The 20,920-nt window shown below is 46.8% G+C and overlaps 2 protein-coding genes across 3 annotated transcripts in view; both read right to left on the reverse strand.

Moving 5' to 3' along the window:
- Nucleotides 1-283: 283 nt before the first annotated feature.
- Nucleotides 284-11,276, reverse strand: ubp1 (upstream binding protein 1). Of its 2 annotated transcripts, none has more exons than XM_088404541.1 (16): nucleotides 11,057-11,276; nucleotides 7,608-7,759; nucleotides 6,702-6,778; nucleotides 6,528-6,633; nucleotides 6,338-6,444; nucleotides 5,597-5,749; nucleotides 4,656-4,766; nucleotides 4,474-4,581; nucleotides 3,914-4,035; nucleotides 3,793-3,847; nucleotides 3,626-3,719; nucleotides 3,390-3,480; nucleotides 3,188-3,306; nucleotides 2,954-3,096; nucleotides 2,402-2,453; nucleotides 284-2,324 (listed from the first exon to the last, which is right to left on the reverse strand). In XM_088404541.1, the coding sequence occupies exons 1-16, from the start codon at nucleotides 11,176-11,178 to the stop codon at nucleotides 2,287-2,289; spliced, it is 1,650 nt and encodes a 549-aa protein (XP_088260667.1). In that variant the 5' UTR covers nucleotides 11,179-11,276; the 3' UTR covers nucleotides 284-2,286. The 2 variants fall into 2 exon arrangements, with proteins under 2 accessions (XP_088260667.1, XP_088260668.1); XM_088404542.1 differs by lacking the exon at nucleotides 11,057-11,276 and adding an exon at nucleotides 9,798-10,817.
- Nucleotides 11,277-12,390: 1,114 nt separating this feature from the next.
- clasp2 (cytoplasmic linker associated protein 2) overlaps nucleotides 12,391-20,920 on the reverse strand; it is a 35,185-nt gene continuing 26,655 nt past the window's right edge. The window contains exons 28-44 of the mRNA XM_088404510.1: nucleotides 20,848-20,871; nucleotides 20,222-20,377; nucleotides 20,049-20,140; nucleotides 19,802-19,865; nucleotides 18,733-18,792; nucleotides 18,537-18,539; nucleotides 17,822-17,985; nucleotides 17,664-17,742; nucleotides 16,264-16,407; nucleotides 15,873-16,016; nucleotides 15,691-15,797; nucleotides 14,854-15,179; nucleotides 14,540-14,733; nucleotides 14,338-14,466; nucleotides 14,053-14,259; nucleotides 13,850-13,966; nucleotides 12,391-13,129 (exon numbers count right to left, since the gene is read on the reverse strand). Coding sequence (XP_088260636.1) covers nucleotides 13,052-13,129; nucleotides 13,850-13,966; nucleotides 14,053-14,259; nucleotides 14,338-14,466; nucleotides 14,540-14,733; nucleotides 14,854-15,179; nucleotides 15,691-15,797; nucleotides 15,873-16,016; nucleotides 16,264-16,407; nucleotides 17,664-17,742; nucleotides 17,822-17,985; nucleotides 18,537-18,539; nucleotides 18,733-18,792; nucleotides 19,802-19,865; nucleotides 20,049-20,140; nucleotides 20,222-20,377; nucleotides 20,848-20,871 — 2,088 coding nt within the window. The 3' untranslated portion in view covers nucleotides 12,391-13,051. The remainder of the gene's footprint in view (nucleotides 13,130-13,849; nucleotides 13,967-14,052; nucleotides 14,260-14,337; nucleotides 14,467-14,539; nucleotides 14,734-14,853; nucleotides 15,180-15,690; nucleotides 15,798-15,872; nucleotides 16,017-16,263; nucleotides 16,408-17,663; nucleotides 17,743-17,821; nucleotides 17,986-18,536; nucleotides 18,540-18,732; nucleotides 18,793-19,801; nucleotides 19,866-20,048; nucleotides 20,141-20,221; nucleotides 20,378-20,847; nucleotides 20,872-20,920) is intronic.

Here is a 20,920-nt window from a genome sequence, read left to right on the forward strand (position 1 = left end):
TGTTTTATGAGGGAATAAGTTTATAGTTTCGTAGAAGGAAAAATAGAAAACAAAATGGCGTAGTACAAATATACATATATATTTATATATTTTTTAATCAAGTACCATAGCAAAAAGAAAACAAAAATCTGTCATTGTACCTTTTAGGTTAAAAAAAAAATATAAACGTATTCATCCAGAAAAACTTGATTGAGTTTCTTCCCCTGAAAAACCTAATCTATTTTTTTCATGCTGAACAGGTGAACTCTCCAAAAATGTGAAAGACAAAAAAAAAAAGAGCCAACAATTTGGAAAGCATTTATTCCCAGCAGATGTGCGCTTTGTGTCCATCTCCAGCAAAGCGCACGCCACAAGCAGAATCGTCGACGTTTAGGCTGGACACGACGAGCGGTAACCCGGTCACGCAAACACGGCCTTGCTCACCGACTATGTCCTCCCCAAATTTCTACTGTGCTGTGTGCTTGGATAATAGCAGGAGGATGACGAGGGTGCCGATGAAGGACTACCGACTACACACACTCACACACACACACACGCGCGCAAGTTGGTGAGTTTTCAGTGCAGGCTTGGTCTCATCTCAAAAAAAGGACAGGACAAGATAGGACGGGACGACGTCTCACGTCTTTTCCCGACTTTCCACATGCAACATGGTCGTCGCGGCCATAAATCTATGATCAAAACACGGAAGGGGGAAGAAAAAAAAAAAAACAACAACATGCACATTCACTCTACAAACTACATAGCATGTGCCTGTTTTTTTTTTTGTAGTCAGAAGCTTTAGGCTCACACTGAAAAGAAAAGGGATGATACTGAGGGAATTTGGTCAGTTTTCAAAGAAGTCATCAAAAATATCAAAGTGTTTGATAACACGTTGGAAAATTACGCTGGGAGGGGGAAATAAAAAAATCACAAGACAAAATAACTTCTTTTTTCGTCTTTTTTCACTTTCCAGTTAAAAAAGTCAATGTCAAGTCAAGAGAATGAAGTTGCATTTTAGAAATGTTTTTTCAAACATTTCATAGAAAAAAAAGAGAGGAAAAAGTAGTGCATTGACGTGAAAGGTCAAAGGTGAACTGTACCAATGAGTGCCATGTAAAAATGGAAATGGATGCAGAAAAATATTTGGGGCAGCTCTGGTTTGATCAATAAGTCAGGAAAAAAAAATAAAACTAAATATTGGTAAGAAAAACGCACAAAATTGGCAGATGCTCTCTTTTTTTAAGATTTAAAAACTCATATGTAGTGAAGAATAAATAATGCCTCATGAATCACTTTGGATTTGTGGTTTAAAGATGCAGTGGAAATTTTTTTAATGCAATTTCATAGCTCCACTCATAAGGGGGGGGGTGTTTTTTTTTCTTTTTCAATTTATTTGGACCCCTTAAAAAGAAACAAAAAGAAACGTTTTTGGGAGGAGAGCGGGAATTAGGAATAATAATTCTGGCAACATTTTTTTTGTCATCAAAAGTTCTATATCGGAGACAAACTGATTTTTAAAAAAAAAAACGTAATTACTCCAAAAACCTCTTTCAGTTTCCTCGACTTCATTCTCGTAGTACCATTCGCTTTTTCTTGTTAGTGTGGCCAAAACATTTTAGGAGATTTTTTTTAGTTTGCTCGATTTCTTGCTCTACACACCAAAAAAAAAAAGACAAGATTTCAGAGGATGGACGTGAAGCTGCCATGATGTCCGTCGGATGCTGCAGACGAGCTGCTCGCGCACACAAAGAAACAAACAAACAAAAAAAAAAAGTGGTGACTCTCTCCCAAAATATTTTGGTCCTTCTTCCGGGATTGACCTGGTCGAAATCAAGCGTTCTTGTGGAACGCTAACGACAAAAAAAAAAAAATAAAAAAAAAAATCGGGTAACAGGCAGCGAGAGAGCTCACCCCAAAGGAAAAGTGGATTTAGTTTGCTGAGCACAGCTGGTCGATAACATTAAGACAACACGCTCTCTCTCTCCGCTTCTTTCATTCAGGATGACGAGCAAAATGGCGCCCTCTACTGGCCTGCGTAAGATACATTAAAAAAAAAGAAAAGAAAAGAAAAGAAAAGCTCTCCAGCCAGCCAGCCAGCACCTCTTCTCCTCTTGTTTTGTGTTTTCAATATGAAACAGTGGACACATCCCCCGCATGTCAGATTCTAACATTTGCACACGCCTCCTCTCGTCTCTTGGCCGTCCGTCCGATTGAGAGCGGGGAAAGGGGGGGGGGGGGGGGGTGTTGAAAGGAACGCACGCGCAGGCAGAGACGGGTGAGAACGGGTGACGGTGGGTGGTTCTGGCCTTACTTCAGGATGAGATGGAGTCCTTCTCCCTGCTCGTCTACAAGAAGAGCCGCGGCGGGATTCAGGGGCTTGTCAGCGACCCCCCCCCCCTCCAAAAAAAAAAGCAAAACTCACCTTTGACAGTGCTGATGACGAAGAAGCTCTCGTCCGTCAAGTTATACACCATCTGCGCACATGGTCATGATTACCCTGAATTAACGGTGTCATCAATGAACTCATTCACTGCCATTGACGGCTATATACGTCAAAGATCCGTTTGAACTGGCCTGGCAGCTTTTTCAATTTGATATAAAAATATCTGATTTGGTGTAGTTCTTCACAAAGGTAGACCAAAATCACCTACTGTGCATTTTCTAATCACCGCATTATATTTTTTTTTTGGGGGGGGGGGTCAATTTGAAGATGAAAATGAGAAGATTTTTAATGGGATACTATCAGTCAACTGTAAAATAATTGTCAAAAAAAAAAAACGTGTGAAATTTCAACTCCATTGTGTCTTTTTTCGGATCAGATTTTTCCACATCATTCTCACGCCTTTAAAAAAAGTTGTTTTTTTTAGCTTTTTTAGCGTCAAAGAAAAACGTACACTAAACAATGTGGATGCAGTACCAGATGATACCACTGGGTGCCAGCCTTAATGAACCGTACTGGTGTGCAGGACCGTACCTGGTCGCTGAGCAGGATGTGAATGCCGGTGGGTCCTTGTCTGTACACCTGGTTTATGGTCCCCAGCGGGAGGCCGCACACGCCGGCCATCTTGCGGATCAGCTCGGCCGCCGTCAGCTCCTCCAGGTACAGAGCGTGGTACACTGCCGGAAAAAAAAAAAAAAAATCAAATCAAATCGGGTTTAGCTGGTCTTGGGGAGCTACGCACGCGACTCCTCCAAAAATGTGCGGTACCTCGTAAACTGGGCGAGACGCCCTGTTCGCCGTTTTCGCTGGTGGCGTGCCTCTCCAGCAGGGGGCTGTGCTGAGGGGACTCCTGACACACGTACACGGTCAAGCGAGGACGAACGGACCTGAACGCGCGCGAGCGCGCCCACTGTTAATAAACGAGGCTGAAAGAGGCGGATGCGCAGCTCAAAGAAGCGCGAGGACCCACTTTGATTTGAGGGCATTGAAAAGTCGGATTCCGTCCGCGGGACCGCAAATCTGGACCAGGTCGTCCCGGGTTAGCTTTAACAAATCAGAACCTGAACAAATAAAGGGAGCAAAGGAGCGTTTACGTGCCGTGGACATTTTTTTTTTGGAACATTAAGCTCAGCAATAAGGACAGTTAAAAAAAAAAAATCTGGTTTTGGTTTCCTCACTTTTGTTTTCAGCAATTTCACGGTTTACCTGAGAAGTGAGTGAAGAGTCTGGCGTAGGAGTTGAATCGGTTTTTCAGCAGCCATTTTTGCGTGTCCTGAATGGACGCGGCGGGACTCAACTGCTGCAAACCCAGACGCATGGCATCACGCCTGAGCGGGCGCGCCGCGTCCGTCCATCGGTCGGTCGGTACAAACCTCTGTGCTGGCGTGGCCGCCGGGTTCCGCCTGGTGATTGGGCGAGGACGAGTCGCTGGGGGGGGGGGGACAACGGAGGCGTCAGCGACCAAGACGCGGAGCGGCCACGCGGGCGATTTACCTGTCGGGGAGCGAGGAGGTGGTGGTGGGCGTGGCGGCGTACGTGGACAGAGGCGTGGACGTGAAGGAGGGAGTAGCTGCCTGGTTGGGGGACACGTAGGCGCTGTCCGGCCACGGGGAACACTGAGCGCCACAAAAACAAAACAAAATAAAAAACAATCGGCAACACTTGATTGGACAGCAGCTTGGCATTACACGTGCTGCAGGGGCGGAGCAAAGCTAGGGGATATTTTGGTGATTTATCTGACATTTTTACATGCATGCACTATTCTAAATAAAATAGAATGCTGATTCAAAGGCAAATCATTTTCTTTTTTTTAAGTTACTTGATTAAAACGTTTTCAGGTTAATAAATATTACAGTTGATTTGAATCGTTTAACCCCCCAATTATTAAATGTAGCTAGTTTTTTGGGGTCTTAAGTATCGTCAGCTGGTATCGATAGTTTCTACGAGTAGCTCATACCTTACATATTTTTTGCGAAAACAAAAAAGATCCGATTATTCCAAACTAAAACCTATGCGTAAAAGCTTTTCGAAGGCGTTTGCGAATTGGGCCTCACGCTGCCTCTCTTGGCCAAGGAGTCGCCGCAGTCGGCCGGGAGCGTCCGCTTGCTGGACTTCTTGAGCTCGTGGTCGCCCGCCTCCTCGATGACGGGCTCCAGTCGGGTCTGCTCGGCGGACAGGCGAGTGAGCGAGCCGGCGGGTGAGACGGCGGGGGGCCCGGCGAGCGGAGCCCACTGACCTCGGACAGGATAGTGGTGTCGTAGGAAGGCTGGTACTTCTCCTTCTCCTGAGCGCTGCGCTTCTCCATCTTCTCGCGGTCCGTCTTCTGCTTGCGGTCCGCCCCTTTTGGCTGCCGACGGGCAAACGCGTTAGCGAGAGTCACCGCATTTTCTGCATCATTAGGCGCGCCTTCGATGAAGGGCCTTTTTTAAAACCGTTTTCGTATATGAGGCGCATAGAGTAGAAGCTACACTAGGGGCAGTGCTTGCATTAAGCGTCCACTAGGTGGAGTTGCGCTAAACGGAATGTCAACAAAACAATGAGAAGTCAGTCAAACAATGAGAAATGAAGAATAAAGGTCATTTGTGAAAAGTACTGTCTAAAAAATGGGAAATGTGTCTTGATTACATTAAAAGACCATGCAAGAATTTAAAAGAATATAATTATGATTCAATTAAATATTCATAATTTTGTACATCAAAATGCAACTAAAAATCTGATTGAAAAAAAAAGTTTTTTTTTTTTTTTTTTTACAAAAACTTGCAGTTTTGCACCTTGTCCCCATAAAACTTGCTTAAAAAATGGAGCATATATAGCACAGATGTCAAACTCCAGTCCTGGAGGGCCGGTATCTCGCATGTTTTCGAACTTTCTCAAGTGCACCTGTAAAAATGACGAGATTCGTTTTCAAGGAAAAAAAAAAAAACATGCAGGATACCGGCTCTCCAGGACTGACAACTTTCATATACGGATTATCAAAATCTCAAACCAATATACATTTGACATGTGTATATAGAGGAAAAAATGGAAAAATTTACTGGGCTATCGAGTTATTTTATTTTTTGGTCCCCCTAAAATGCAAACTTGCGGTTTATACGCCGCATGACTGTCAGCTTCCGGTGCGCCTTATAGCGCGGGAAATCCGGTCTTTAAAAAGAAGAAAGAGGCGTGATGGGCCACCTTGAAAACTTTGATTTGGCAGGAGGCGGAGTGAAGGTGCTCGGCGTAGTCGCCGGCGTCGCCCGGCGCGAAGGTGTCGATCTGGATCCTGAAGGGGACGCCCTTCTCGCCGCCGTGCTTGCGCGGCGTGAACTCGGTGCTGATGCAGTGAACCTGCAAACCGGACAAACAGCAAGGCGCGCTCGGGGAATCAAGGAAGTCGATTCGGAAAAACGTACCTGTTTTCGTTTCGTTTTTCGTTTTTTTTTCAAATCTATGTTTTTAATCATCTTTTCTAAAATGTCTGATAGTTGATAACCAATTTTAAACGATTAATTTTGCGGGACGAGTGATATTTTTAGTTGACTTGAAAAAAAAAGATTTTTTATTTTTTTGCTTGTTTGTAACTTTAAACGAAAACAAAAGTCTGCATAATTTTAACATTTCATTCTTTTTTTTTGAGAGAAATTCATACATACGTTTTAAGTTTTTAAGACATTCCGATGTTCTTGGGAAATGTGTTTTTTTAGGATTTTACGGCAAATATGTATCTTGGTCAAATAATAATAAAGATGACGGTCAAAAGCAAGCAAGAAATCTACACAATGTAAACCAGAAAAGTTCAACTGGAGGTTTATTTTCTGACACCAATATTTTCAATGTCATTTATAGTCATTTATTTTCAAGTTTATCAAAAAAAAGTAATTTAGTCAACATTGGACTTTAAAACGCAGCTGAAAAATATCCATTTGAAAAGCGCACCTGCACAAAGACGGAGGCTCTCTTGTTCAAGTCCCAGAGGAACTCCGCGGCGTTGAGCTGGGAGGGGTGCGTCTTGGGTTCCACGATGCCCACCGACATGGGAATATCTGGCGTGAACACACACATCAGAACGCGACGCGCACACACACACACACACACTTTTGAAGCTTTGGCTGCCGCGCCCGCTCACCGATATCCAGCAGACGATCTCCGGGACGATTCCATTTCCATCCCTCCAGCTGCTGGTGTTCCGTGTACTGAAGCCGCCGGTCGTGGAACACCACCCGCACTGTGCTCTGCACACACATTCACGTTATGCACCGCACGTGAGTACCCCAGCCGGCGCGCGTGTGCGTGTCCGTACCTTGACCATCTTGTTGGTGAGTTCGGGTAACTCGCCGGGCTTCCTGTTGTCCAACATGCGCACCTCGTAAGACTGGCCTGGAAAATAGACACAAATTCCCAACTGAAGAACCTTCTTCCCCCCCCACATTTGATGGATACATTGAACTAGGCAAGGGAAGACATTAGATTCGGATGCTATGATAATCCAGTGCAAAAATATCGCAGTATGAAAATTACATTTTTTTTTTAAAACAAAATATTGAATATTTGCTCTAGAAAGATGTTTTGTAGGAATAAATGAATAAATACATGGTCATTCTTCTTGTTTTTGATTGTTCTAAGCAGTTCAGCATCACCGGTAAGCCATTTTTTGGACCACGACCTCCTTATCCGCCGAGCATGCCAAGAAGATCAAAACAAAACAATGGTAGTCATCTAAATATTGAGTCAACTCTGCACGCACTAGTGATACCGTATCGCTGAACTGCGCCGCACTTCCATGAATGTCCACCGTGAGGTGCATAACATTGAAAAAATTCCTCTTAAATGAGGTGATGTATTTTCAAAATACTTCCAAATGTTCTCACTTAAAACCCTTAAATAAAGAAAGTTTATTTGACTAGCATGAGCACGAATTTGTGTTTTTGACCAAAAATAAGCACTTAGGTTTGCCTTTTTTGGAAATCGCCTTTTGTGAGCCATCTTGTAATATTAAAAAGTGGCACAGAGGGCGCGCTAGGCAACTTAACTTGATTTCGATTGGTAACGCGTTGTCCAATGATCTCCCAGAAGCGGGCGGCCATCAAAATTTGATGTATTATTGATTTATTTATTCTTTGGCAAACATGTACTGTCCTCCAGCATGCTGCTTAGTTCCAAAGGGGTTAAGGCAAACACCTCTTCGAAATAATTTGAATAAACGAACCTTGGTTGAGGTACGTGAGCGTCTCGTCGTGCAGCTTGACGGCGGGCGAGGTGGCGGCGCACAGCACGTATTGGAAGGGAGGGTTCTTGCTGTCGCTCTCCGGGGGGAGGCTGGAGTCCTCCTGCTTGAAGATGGGCAAGGCCAGCACATCGCTGAAAGACACGGGACGCCGCGGCCGTCACAAAGCGCTCAACCTTAATGCTGCTGAGAGGGAGTTTCCCTTGAACAAACGGCGAAAAGAAATCAGCATTCGCAGTCAACCCGAGACCTCGTTAAGTCATCATTTTGGGGGCTTTTGATACTTCAGAGGGTTCTACATTTGTGTTATTTTTTTGAAGGGGAGTGGGGGGGGATTATTGTGTGAAAAATGCTGTTGTGTGAAAAATATTTAAGGCCAATCTGGCATCAGTAAATGTATTACTCCTGTGGCAGATATCGACACAGACACTGTTACCTTTATCGCTATCTGGTACCAGGACAGGTACCTGGTACCAGCACAGATAGCCCTATCTGGTACTGGCACAGATAGCGCTACATGGTAGCATTATCTGGCGATCTCTACCGCCACCTGATAGCGTTATCCGACAATCTCTACCGCTACCTGGTGCCGACATCTCAACCGCTATCTGGTACCGGCGCAAATACCGCTAACGAGCTAGATCTGGTGCCGCTATCTGGCATGGACACTGGGCCATTTTTGAAAACCTCCTGAAGATGCACCACTTGATTTGTGGTGGTCGTACAGAACTGCACGAATCCTCCATGATAAGAAAATTATTTTTTCTTTCAGCCTTTGGATCAAAATAGCAATAGCTTGAGTTTTGTCTATTGTTAAACGAGTGCTGCAATGTCCCTATTTTCTGTCAAAATTCTTCCTTCTTTTCACAATGAATTGCATCGTGGATCTCCTAAAGATGAATGAGACAAATTTGAGACAAAGCGACGTCTCCAAGCGACGTGTCCATTTTCAAGGGACTAGAGTGACCAACCGCAGCGCCTTGAAAGCCGCCCTGACCGGACGTCGTCCGCCTCGACCCCGTCACCCCGAGGCGAACTCGGAACGAGCCCATCAAACACGGCCCGGCCGAGATAAACGTAGCTGCGGGCAGATGGTGGAACGGGCGGCTGATAAGGACACGTGTGTGCGTCAAACAAATCATGAACGCGCCGGCGCCGAGCCTGGGACCGCCACAGCCAGGGCGGACAGCCCCGCCGCAAAATTTTTCACTCAGAATTACCAGTCGTGTTTAGACATTCCTTCATCCTAACACTTGAAAATATTTGGAAAGAACATAATACATGCGAGTGAATGGCCGGACTTTTAAAAACGTCAAATGACGTCTTTGGGGTTGAATGAGATCATTTGGGTAATTTTTCAAGTACTTTTAAAACAAACGTTTTCTCGTGCAGACAACTGAAAATAACACATGAAAATGATGTGCCGAAGGCTCAGGTAATGACCAACCACTCTTAAGAACATCACATGACCAACAGTTGCGCCATGATTGGTCGTCACGAGAGCCTTGAGCGCAGGTGATGTCATTTTCAGTCGACTATTAACGCGCTGAATTATTGTTGGCTATTTGGCATGGTTTAGTGATTCAAAACAAAACAAGGCAATTATACGCCATCGATCATCATCGTTTTCACAAACTAAACTACAAACTTTGCAAATATCGTATTAAAAAAAAAAAAAAATGCCTACTCTCATAGAGGACTACATAAATCAGAATAATTACGATGACAGGCTGAAATCGGACGATCTGAAGTATTTTGAATTAAATAATTGCTCTAAACAGACCCATTAATGCAAGCAGCCGTTGATTATTTTGACAATCGACTGGCTGTCGATTAATCGACTGATTTTCACAGCTGCAATGCCCGAACGTTTTTATGGAAACTCATACTTTGTAGCCGAGAGGTCAAAACTTGAGGATTTGATTAATCTTAAGTCAAATAAAGGCTCCAAACAATCGCCAGGTTATGAAAGTAATTGACTAGTTGGATAATCGATTAGTTGTCGATTAACCGAGTAGTTCTAACAGCTCTTTCGGTTTGAACACCGTCGGCACTACTAGTGGGGCCAAAGAGCAAATGAAGCCGCAAATGTTGGAAGTGGAGCAAAAGCCTCCAGCGTGTGTCCATGGCGTCCGATCCTGGAGGGGAGGGGAGGTTTCGGGGGTGTCTAACCTCATGCTGTAGGCAGCCGCCCCCAGCTCCTGGCCGATGCCCGAGAGGCTGGCGTCGAAGTCGTGCACCAGCCCCGACTCGATGGTGGCGTCGTCGATCTTGAGCACCCAGGCCATGGGCCCCAGCTCCTTGTCCTCGGCTTCCACTTGGGGGGCCGCCAGCTTGTTGCTTCGGGTGGGGGGAGAGCGAAGACGACGAAGACGGAGGGGGGATGTGAGGACGAACAAGGGGGCAGAGGAGGCGGAAGTCCGGCCTCTCTCTCGCTTGCTCTCTCGATGAGGGAAATTTGTGCTAGCCTAGCTTGCTAGCCAGGCGAATCCTATCGGGACGCCAAGTACCTCCATAACTGGACACTTTTAGGGGGGCTGCGTCGGCTCTCGGGCGGGGAGGGACAAAGGGCTCGGCCGGGCCCGCCACCGTGTGAAGTTTATATCCTGGAAGTGAGGGTCGTGACACGGAGGAAGAAGAAGGCGAGGACGGTGAAGCTCACATGCTAACGGTGGCTAGGCTAGGCTAAGCTAGGCTATGCTAGCTTCGGGATATGGACGCTCCCCCCTCCTTGCCACCGCCGCGCACGCTCCCTTGTCAACCAAACGGCGATAGCTGGTGGAAATCAACCGGGGAAGGGGGATGTGTTCGCGGGTTATTCCCCCGCACAGCTGTTGCAACCCAGCAGGGCTAACTAGCACCAACTTCCCGTCGCGTTTGTGTCAATGTCCGGGATGCTGGTCGCATTACCCCCCCTCCCACCCCCCCACCGTCGTTCCGATCACCAGGCTGGCTCGCAGCGCTCTCCTCGCCGCCGCGGTCCTTGAGCCCAAACCCGAAGAGACGAACAGCCGGGCATCAACATGGCTCCCCCCGCGTCCGACCCAGAATCCGAACTGGAAGGTGCTGCCCACCAGCCGTTCCTCAGCCGTTCCCTCGCCAACCTCACTCGCCTCGGCTACGGAGCAAAAACGCCGGCCAATCGGCGCGCGTCTCCTGCGCTCGCTCGGCCAATCCAAGGCGTCCGTGCTTCCCTCATTACGTCACCCGCCGCCCGCCCACTTTCCTAACGATAACACTTGCGAAGTTGACAGCGGAGCCTTTTTAAGAGGAGTTTTATGTCATAAACTTATTGTTTCTTTCAAGCGAGAGCAACAACTCGACAGCCGAACTCGGCGTCGTGCGCTTTAAACCCCCGAAATGTGGCGAGTGTCACGAAAACGTGGCAGAAATGAGAATAAAAAGAAGGCGAGTGGAAAATGTGAACATACCGTCGGTGACTTCCGTCGCGTCGCTGCTGCAGCGGCGGCGTGCAGAAGTTCTCGGTGCAGGGCTGCCAGAACAGCATCGCGTCCCTCCAGTTCAAGCCGGCCCGGTACGGAGCTCCGAACATGGGCTCATGACGAGGTCAACGCAGGTGCTGCTGCAATTGCTGCCGCTGGTTCTTCTCTTTTGGTCAATGATTGATCCGAGCGGACCCTGGACGAGGCTGGCGTTCAAAGCGTGGAGACTGAGGGGGGAGACGGGAGGGGAGGGGACGCGACGCTGCTATTTTAGTTCCGAGAGGGCAGGAGACACCCGCCTCGTTGCATAATAAGAATAAAAAAGAAACACACCCGAGAACAACAAGTAACTCTCAGTTCTTCCTCGATTTGTGTTGTTCGAAATGCAGAAAATTGAACTTTTTTCATAAGCCTTCCGTTGTTGTTTTCTGTCAACAGAATTTATTCTATGCGCTTTTAAGTTAGAAGTGGTAAAATGCATTCATTAAAAGTGCGCTCAAACTTTTAAGACAACTATAAATTACTGACCTGTAGTTTGATTCGGACTTCATTTTATGTAAAAAAAAAGAAAAAACTATGAACTAGTATGTCATTTTTCTGTTTTAACTTTTTAGAACATATGCGTTGTAAAAAAAAAAATCAGTTTTAAGTTTTCATCCTTCATTTTGGGTACAAAAAAAATCAATACTCAATACAACGTCATTTCAATTTTTTTTTCGTTTTAACGTTACAAAACAAATTCTTAGAAAAAAAACATAACCGGTTGTTATATTTTAAAAACCGGATTGAAATCCCGACTTCATTTTGTTTTAAAAAATGAATGATTTTTAATATATTCTGTATTTTAACGTTTTAAAATCTATAAATGCAAATATAATAAAAAATACCCCATTATGTTTGACAGTAAAAATCAAGGTGAAAAAAATTGGTTGGGTTTACTTAAGAAAAAAAAAATGTCTTTACTACTTTAAAGCTTTAAAACATCCCCAAATTACTTGAAATTTGATAAAAAAAAAAAGACAAGAAACATCTTGTTATTGTTTGGAGTCAAAATCAAGATAAAAACCAGTTGGCTTTTTTTTTTTAAACTTCAACCAATTTATACTTATTTGAACAAATAAAGGTTTAAAAAAACCGTACATTCAAATCAAAAAGTCAATCGTATTTTAAATCACATTTTCTTCAATATTGGACGAATAAATGTTCAGTATTCCCATTTGACCCACGGACACCGAGTAAGCAAAGAACACACGAGGGTTAATGGGTAATGAATTCTCGTTTCTATTAAGTTGCTGCAGCAGAATGAGAGAAAAAGCAGCACCATCTGTACAAGTTCTTTATTGTATCGTAAGCACGGCTTTGGAAATACACAGGACGCTGGGATGGGAGGGACGCGAGTGGGCGAGAAGACAACGGTGGACAAACTAGGAGGTTACGTGACAGCAAAAGAAAAACGAGAAACCAAAGTGACGTTTGATTCTGTAAAAGAAGAAAAATAATCTACAAGTGTAAAGAGAGCCGGACTGGGGGCAGCAGGGGGGGGGGGGGGGGGGGGGGGGGTCGCAAAGTGGAAAATAAAAAATGTGCGCACCCCCATGGAGGACTATTTGGGATATTCTTTTTTTTTTTCCAATATATGATACATATCCACGATGTCGTCATTCTGAAACGGGCGGACAATTTGTTCACATTCGTTAAAAAAAAAATAAAAATAAAATAAGAGTCGGATAAAAGAACCCCCCCCAAAAAACAAAATGGCGAGTCATGCATAGCCAAGCACGCCTGCTTGTGTACCGCTTATGACTTTTTTTTTTTTTTTTTTTTGCGCCTTTTGGACTCAATCATAATCATCCGAACATAAAATTGAGCGTCAAAAGAGAATCCCGGTTAGCTAGTGGGCGAGGAAAAGGACGGACATTTTCTTCATCATCCTTGAGCCACGGGCGTTTTCTCCTGCAAGGCCACGAGGGGGCGCCGCTTGCCCTATAGGCCATCGGAGGGCGGCTCGCTGCCGCTGGAGCCCGACTGGGCCCTTTTGATGTACAGGTTGAGCAGCTTCAACTGGAATGGACAACAACAAGCTCTTAGTCGACAAAAGCGCTTTGATTTGGAGCGTCATATGAGACTCATTGGATTTTTTGTAAACAACTCTTTTCTATGTGTAGCGCTAATATTGCTTTTGTACTGGTAGATTTCAATGTCCTATTTGTGTTGACTGCTTGTGGACTCAGACCAGCTTTTTGTGAACAAATGACTTCGCATTGGACCTGCGTAGATCACGTTTGGCGCCAACGGTGCTTTCATTTGAATAGGTTTGTAGTTTTACAATGCAGTGTCGCTACTTCCTATTCCGTTGCCGACTTGATAGGATCTCAAGCCAGCTTTTTGCGAACAAAATACGCCGATTTGGAACTTGCGTGACGATTGGAGCTGTGATGCATTTACTTTGAATTATACTACGTTTCTTGTACTTTGAGGTATGCTAGTTCCTTGTGAGAAGATTCTGAGACCAGCTTTTTGTAAACAAAAGACTCATTTGTATCATGTTCTCCATATTACCGTTGTTTCTGCCTTTTTTTTTTTTTAAATAGGTTTTGACATCCTACTCCAGTTGATGGCTTGTTGGGAATCTCGGAGCCGATTTTTGTGAACGAACGTCGGATTTGGACTACAAACAGGTGTAGTCCATATCCCTTGATTTTGAGAGTTTTCTCCTTTTATCCGTCGCGTTCGGAACTTGAGTGTGTCTGCTTTTGCTCTGGTGTGTTTCTACTCGCCGACCTTGCTGCTGGAGAGCTGGCTGAGGTGCGGCTTGAGGTCCTCGCCGATGACGGCGTAGATGGCCACCAAACAGAAGACGCAGGCTTTCCTCACGCTGCTCTCGGAGTTGTCGTAACCCTGGTTGAGCGCGCGCGAAGGCGTCACGACGAGTCGGCGCGGGATTTCGCGCGCCGAAAAAGCAAAGCGGGCCATTCCCCGGTCACCTGTATGAGTCCCGGCACGATCTCGGGCAGCAGTCCGCCGAGTCCGTCGCGGGGGATCCTCTCCACCACTTTGGTCTGCATCTTGATGGCGGCCAGGTTGATGGGGTAGTCGGCCGACTGGATGATGGGGCACAGGACCTTGATGCACTGCTCCGGGCTGATGGACAGCGCCAGCATGGCCGCCGTCTCCTCGGCCGCCCGCACCACCTGCGGAACCAGCGCCACGTGTGGGGTTCCCTTCCTACCATGTCTATCGCTGTAGACATGAGCGAAGGCTCCGTTTACCTCCTTGTGGGGGTCCTTGTGCGCCTCCAGGGCCTTCATGATGGTGAGCTCGGCGTAGTTCTTGAACCTCCACGGCTGCTTGCCGAGAATCTCCCGCAGGACCCGCAGAGCCAGCGTGCGGATCACGGGCTGCGGCGGGAACAAAAAGGAGGCATGAAAAATCCCGCAAAGCAAACCCGAGCCGGGTGCCTTGGCGGCGCACCTCTCTGTCGCCCATGGTCTCCAGCAGCAGCAGCAGGATGGTCTTGAAGTGCTCGTCCCACACCTGCAGCGTGTTGTCGTGGATGAGCTTGAGCAGCTCGCTGAGCGCCGCCTTGCGCTCCTCCACGCGCTCGTTGTGATTGGACAGCTCCTTCAGCAGCTCGCTCATCAGCTCCGACTGGTCCAGGCTACCTTCTGCCCACGCGCAAAAAGGAGACGGCGCTGATTTGAAAGAGCTCTTTTCCTACTGCGGACAAACTCACGGATCAGAAGGCCGAAATTTGAGCCACAAGTGTGACGCGCTCCCCGTCCTACCGTCCACGAGCCGCTCCGGGTCGTCCACGCTGCCGTCTTTGCGGCCGGGCTTGTACGGCGAGTCCGAGAAGAGCTTGCGGGCCCCCCGGGGGCTCGAGGAGAGCAGGGGCGTGTTGAGAAGAGAGGTCTTGTTGTCCAGAGCCGTGCGGCCGCCGTCGGCCGGGTCCGACGTTCGGCCGTCGACGCCGCCGCTGCCGCCCTCCTGGAGCTGCTCGTTCATGTCCTCTTGGCTGCGCACGCTGAAGTTCTGAATGGCTTCGGTGACGCCCTTCAGAGAGCTGTAGATGTCCTCCGAGTTCATGTTCTCCGTGTCGTAGTCGAAAGCACTGCCGAGCGCAAGGAAAGTCAATCGGAGAAGCTGGGAAAATGTGCACATGAAGGCGCTCCAACGGGTAGATACGGGCCGATATATTCCGCAGAGGTGGGCGACTTACTTTTTTTTTGCTGGTCCGACATTTGTCAGAGCCCCGCTACCTTTCTGTCATCGTCTGTTCGTAATTTTTGTGAGCCAAACATAACGTCCTTTTGTCAGCCCGTCTGTGTATTTTTGCCAAACCTTCTGCCACCACTAGAGGGCGACATTTGACTTTTTTTGTTTTTTGGTCAGTCATTAGTCAGGCGTTTGTCTACCTCTGTCTGCACTACGACTAATTCTTTTTTCGGTTTTATTATTTACATTTAATAGTACAACCATGTGTGTGGTTCTACAGTTACATTGCAATTGAAACACAACAAAGTAATATAAGTGTAACACGAAAACAAAGCCAGCTAAGGGGTTTTACCCGAGGCTATATTACTTACTGAGAGGAACTTACTGAGATAGTGTTATCATGTTACCTTGGTGAGGGGGTATTTTGCGAGGTGTTGGTGGGTGACGTCACAGGGCTGGACCAACTGGCCGGAGATCGAGGGGTGTGTCGGGTCAGAGGGCTGCCTATCGTCGCCTGGAAGGAAATAAAACAAGAGCAAGGTCAGCTTTGGCGTAGTGTGACGCGATGATGGTTTACACGCGATGTCACCTGGGCTACGGTGCCGGTGTTCTTTAGGTGGTTCTGGAGAAGCTTGGTGGCTCCGTCCTGGAAGGTCTTGGGCAGCGCTGCCAGCAGCATGGTGAACTCGGGCGTGTTGAGCTGGAAGAGGGCGATCAGTACCGCCTGGGCTGCCTGTGATGCCCCCAGAAAAAAAAAAAAAAAACAATATTCTGTACTATTTCGTGAATAACACAGCTATATATAATATGTGCATCCAACGTCAATCTTAAAAAGCATTTTTTTCTTTTGGACCGGTGTCTTATATGGTTAAAATCTTATTTAGCCTCCTCTATTCAATTTGGGATCTATTTTTTAGTCAAAAATGGTGTAATTTTCACAGGATTTTATGGCACGACCGCAGAAATGGTACTTTACACACCTTTCTGACGTCCGAGCTTTTGGGGTCGGTGGTCCAGGTGATGATGCGCGAGACGGCCAGCCGAGTCTCGCTGGAGTTGACGAAGTCGGGAGCTTCCATCTGCAGCGTCAGAGTCTCGATGTAGCGCAGAATGGCCACCTTCACCTGCCGCCACATAATCATGCAATCGTTGACCACGGGAAGCTCCGTTGTGCAGCGTTAGAATGAAAAATGGGCAAATGGACCCTAAGATGGCCTCTTGGGGCCAAAATGCTAGACTTCCTTTGTTTTGTGTCTTGGCTTCTTGGGACTTTTTGTGGGTGGACTCGTGATAGAGCAACCAAATGTCATGCTGCCTAAGTGGGACACCACAAGTTCCCCCCGAATGACTTTAGCGCGACACACAATTGCTCCCCCCCGGAGCACACTGACCTGGCAGGAGCGACTCCAGGCGGCGGCCTGCTCGTCTAGCGAGCAGGCGTGGCGCCGCGACCTGAGGGGGAACAATTTTACCCCGGACCCTCCCCTGCCTCGCCCGCAACACGAGCTCCGCACAGGCTTCAGAGAGAGAGAGGAGAAGCACGACGTCAAGTCAGTGGAGTGTGAGGAGGAAGGTGGGGGAGGAAGGGAAAGGAAAGGGTGAGCGCTGTGTACCGTGCCGCCAAGTGCAACTTTATACAGCGATGCATTGACTGACATCTCAATTTGTCTTCATTCTTTGGAATGAAAGGAAAGACCTTGAATCCATTTCGGACCCCCCCCCTCAAAAAAAAAAAAAAAAAAAATAAAGCAAATAGTGCAGCAAGAGGGAAACAAAGCAGGAACGGCTGAGGTGAACATGAAATGGAGTGCAACCAGAAAGAACCCCCCCCCGTTAGAGAGCGAGAGCTTTCGAAAAGTTACCATGGCTACCGGGAAGAAGTACCATAATTCCCCAAATACGGGATGTCTGTTGGCTGTTAGCAACAAGTGCCTGTTGCAGCTAACAGCCGCTCGTGTTAGCTGAGGTCATTGCGACATTATTTTCAATCAAATAAGTGGGCAGACTGAACCGACGTCCGAGTATTTACGGTAAAATGAACTAGAACCGCTTTGCGAGGAAAAACAGCAGCTTCGAGCGCATTCAACATTACGGTTCACCGACCCCTCACAATGTGGGAATTCTGATGCACGCTCAACTTAACATGCAACAAATATATAACTTACAGATATGAACACAAAAAATAGGAACAGTTTACAAAAGATGAGATTCATTCTGTTTTTGATAGTTTTTACATTGGTGCCAAAGGATAGGTGCGTCTTATCACAGTGACAGAAAATACCAGAGTTTGACAGCAAAATTGAGGGCGCGTCTTATTTTTGGAGACTTACGGTACCTTTGTTTTGCCAAAAACACATGCACAGACATTGTAGTGGATTACCTTGAGGTTGGGGGTCTGTGTTTGGTCCACGGTGAACCTCATGAGGATGGTGAACTGGAGGTCATTAGGGAAGGACTCTCTGCAGGGATAAGATACCTTCAAGCCACCATACAGTACTTCTGCGTGTTCATTCAGGCGGGTGTGTTTTCGCCACTGACCGCGTCACATCCAGAGCCCTCTGGACCTTGGCTTGCACCGAGCCCAACAGGTCGGCGCCCATCTTCTTCAGCAGCTGGGTGAGCAACACGAACAGCCAGTCCTGAAGGTCGTCCTTGTGGACCAAGATGAAGTCCACCAAGGTTTCCAAGAACATGCTGAACACCTGACAACAACAAACATAGTCAAGATCGGCTCCTTTTTTTTTCCGCCCATCTTGAAAATCAGATTATGGAATGGGTCAGATTGACCTGACATCTGAAATAATCCTACTTCCTGGTTTCCGATTGCAACTAACCACCAAAAATGATGGAACACTGTATTTTGTTATTATTTTAATACTGTAAAAGAGTGCTCATATCACGGCTCAAACCGACCCAATATTTAAGCCTCGAGACAAAATTGACAATTGAGTCGTTTATGCGCAGCTGTACTGCTAGAGAAGGACGCCAAGTTCATCTGATCAGGTCGACTCGCCACAAGATGGCAGGGTGACATCGCATCGACAAACGGCGTCTTTTAGACTCCGCCGCGGGTCCTCCGCCACAAACACAAAACGCTTCTTTGTGCCGAGTCATCGGGAAAAGACATCGGCAACGCTGCCATCAAACGACGACCGTGACATCAGGGAACACGCTGTCTTTCGGGAGGACAAACTGTCGCCAAGCGGCGGCTTAGCTTTTCATCTAAAAAAAAAAAAAAAAAAAATCAACTCACTCTCTGTGAAGTTTCCAGGAGGAGCGTCCGCGGCAGGAGCAGCATGGAGGAGATACACAAGAAACGTGCTGGTTAGAATGACTAAAGACAACTTTATGAAGTCAAACGTCTGGAATCGCGACGTTTTTCACGGATGAGAGCAAGAAAGAAACCAAAGGGGAGAAAAATGAGGTGGGATGGGGATGGGATGCGGTACCTTGAAGGAGGCTGAGCTTATACCGGATTCTGCCGTGCCGTACACCCTGCCGGAGTCTCGCTGAAATTCATTGAGATCATCAAATGGTCAAATAAAATCAAAGGAAAAAAAAAACGGAAGGGAGGAAGGGAAGGAAGAGGGACCCATGCTGGTTAGATGGAGTGCAGTGAAGCGGGTTAAAAAAAAAAAAAAAAGGAGCAGCCCGACTAGTTCTCTAGAATTCTGAGTGCGGAGGAGGAAAAAGTCAACGTGGCCAACGACGGTCTGTCCGGTGAGGTCACGCGCACTCGGGCGGGCGTGCCATGCGTCAGAAAACTCTGCATGCCTGTTTGTGTGTTCATGTGCCACTCATGCATTTCTGATAATGAAACATCCTGTCAAGTTGACCCAGAGTTTGAAACATTCAAAATGAATGTTTATTCAATGAAAAAAAAAAAAGAGAGGTAAAATTTATGCAATGTGCAATACTGTGTGAAAACTAGTAATACTGCTGCTGACTGATACACGAACGCTCGCGGTGAAAGTCGTCTTCACGGTTTGAAGCCAGGAGATCATGATGCTGAGTTCTTCGCATTCTATTTAATTTTGTACTGTATGTCATTGGGAGCAGTTTTATGAAGAACCAATTGATGGAATTTCCATCCTGGTCCTGGAACAAATTCAACCGGTACCTCAGGGCAACTTTGAATTGGGTTTGGGGGTGAAATCTCAGGATGAACCTCAAACGCACGAGAAGCCTAATTGGATTTTCTCTAAGCTTCCGAATGGCCAAGTGTCCTGTTGATTCTTTAACCGCAATTCTCAACCAAGATAGCCGAAGTTAAGGAAAGTTTGTGACTCTTCGGATCTTCTCTCTATCTCTGTCGCAAGCTGCTGATATCACGCTAAGCTCTTCATACGCTTGTGAATTTTGCCCTTCCTTAACAAGAGGCAGGTGCTGGTATGTCTCATTTTTTTGGGGAGGCAGAATCCGGTACCGTGAGGAATGGTGGGAAATAAAAGGATGGATGTGTGCAATTCCAGCAAGTGTATGTGTGTTTGTGACATGCGCAGTGCATGCAAACCATACCTTGCTATGCGGGTCGGCGAACATGCGGGTGAAGATCTCGCACAGCCTCTTCAACTCCACGCGGCTGCAAATTAGAATTGACAATTAAAAAAAATTAGAAGTCAAGGAATGTTGAAGTATAATGGTGTCAGTGTCGTTTTAGGCATCCCTACTTAGAATAATTAGCGACTAAACTTAACATTTCAGGACAACGTAGTGTTGTTGACATCAGCCGTTACTCAAGAACTCGTTTCACGCCTAGGCGTACCTGAGTGTGCGCTGGTTCTTGAGGAGGGCCTGGAGGCCAAGTAGACCCTCCTTCCTTTCAGACCAGTTGGCACTGGCGCAGCGGTTCAGCACCTGGGACAGTCCACAAATATCAAACATTGATATTGCTTTGGCGGAGGTTGAATTTCTGTGACGTCCTTCCATCTGTCACACCTCGGCTACATCTTCCGTCTGCCTCATGTACGTGGGTATGGCGCCGCCGTTCCTGGAGCTGTAAGATCTCTCCGAGCAGGCGCTGGACGCGTCGCTGTTGGCGTCGTCGTCCGAGTACATGCTGTAGTTTTCGTACCGCCGCCGCGCCGGCTTCTTCTGCGGAACATGCGAAAATACAGTAAAAAGACATCGTTGGGAAACTAAGAGGCAATCTTCATATCATGGATGTGTTGAATTTTGCTTTACAAAGTCAAATCATCACTTTGAATTACTCAACTAACACTAAGATATTGAACATTTACTGAGAAACATTGCTTCATACGAGTGATTGATACATTATAAAAATTGAGGATTTGAAAATGAGCAGAATCGTGAAATGGAAGTTTTGCTTTGCACTGCCCCCTACAGGAGCGTAGACGCAATTGCGGCTGCTTTCACTGCGTTCATCATCTGGCCAAACATCCGTGGCCCGTAGTACCCTATCAATTCCCCGGAAAAAAGACTGCCACGAATGATACATTCCAGGAAGCTTTAGTGGAAATACATCGGCGGTGGTAAACGGACTCACACTCAGGCACACGCACAAGGCGGGACTAAAGGTACAAGGCAGGGGAAAAAAGGCTGACCTTAGATCGCATGTCTCCCAACAGCTGACGGCATTAAACAAGAGGTAGAAGCAGGGTTAATTTACACGCACGC

The sequence above is a fragment of the Hippichthys cyanospilos genome, chromosome 21, assembly GCF_059441005.1.
Source record: "Hippichthys cyanospilos isolate Australia breed blue-spotted pipefish chromosome 21, RoL_Hcya_1.0, whole genome shotgun sequence".
Taxonomy (NCBI): domain Eukaryota; kingdom Metazoa; phylum Chordata; class Actinopteri; order Syngnathiformes; family Syngnathidae; genus Hippichthys; species Hippichthys cyanospilos.

Bases quoted from the DNA above. Each gene is read 5' to 3' on its own strand.
- ubp1 (XM_088404541.1), bottom strand. From the start codon at position 11,178: ATGTTCGGAGCTCCGTACCGGGCCGGCTTGAACTGGAGGGACGCGATG. The intron at 4,767-5,596 runs GTGGCCCATCAC...GCCCGTCGGCAG, and splicing joins GCCAAATCAAAGTTTTCAAG to CCAAAAGGGGCGGACCGCAA. The intron at 4,582-4,655 runs GTCAGTGGGCTC...TCCGCCGAGCAG, and splicing joins ACACCACTATCCTGTCCGAG to ACCCGACTGGAGCCCGTCAT.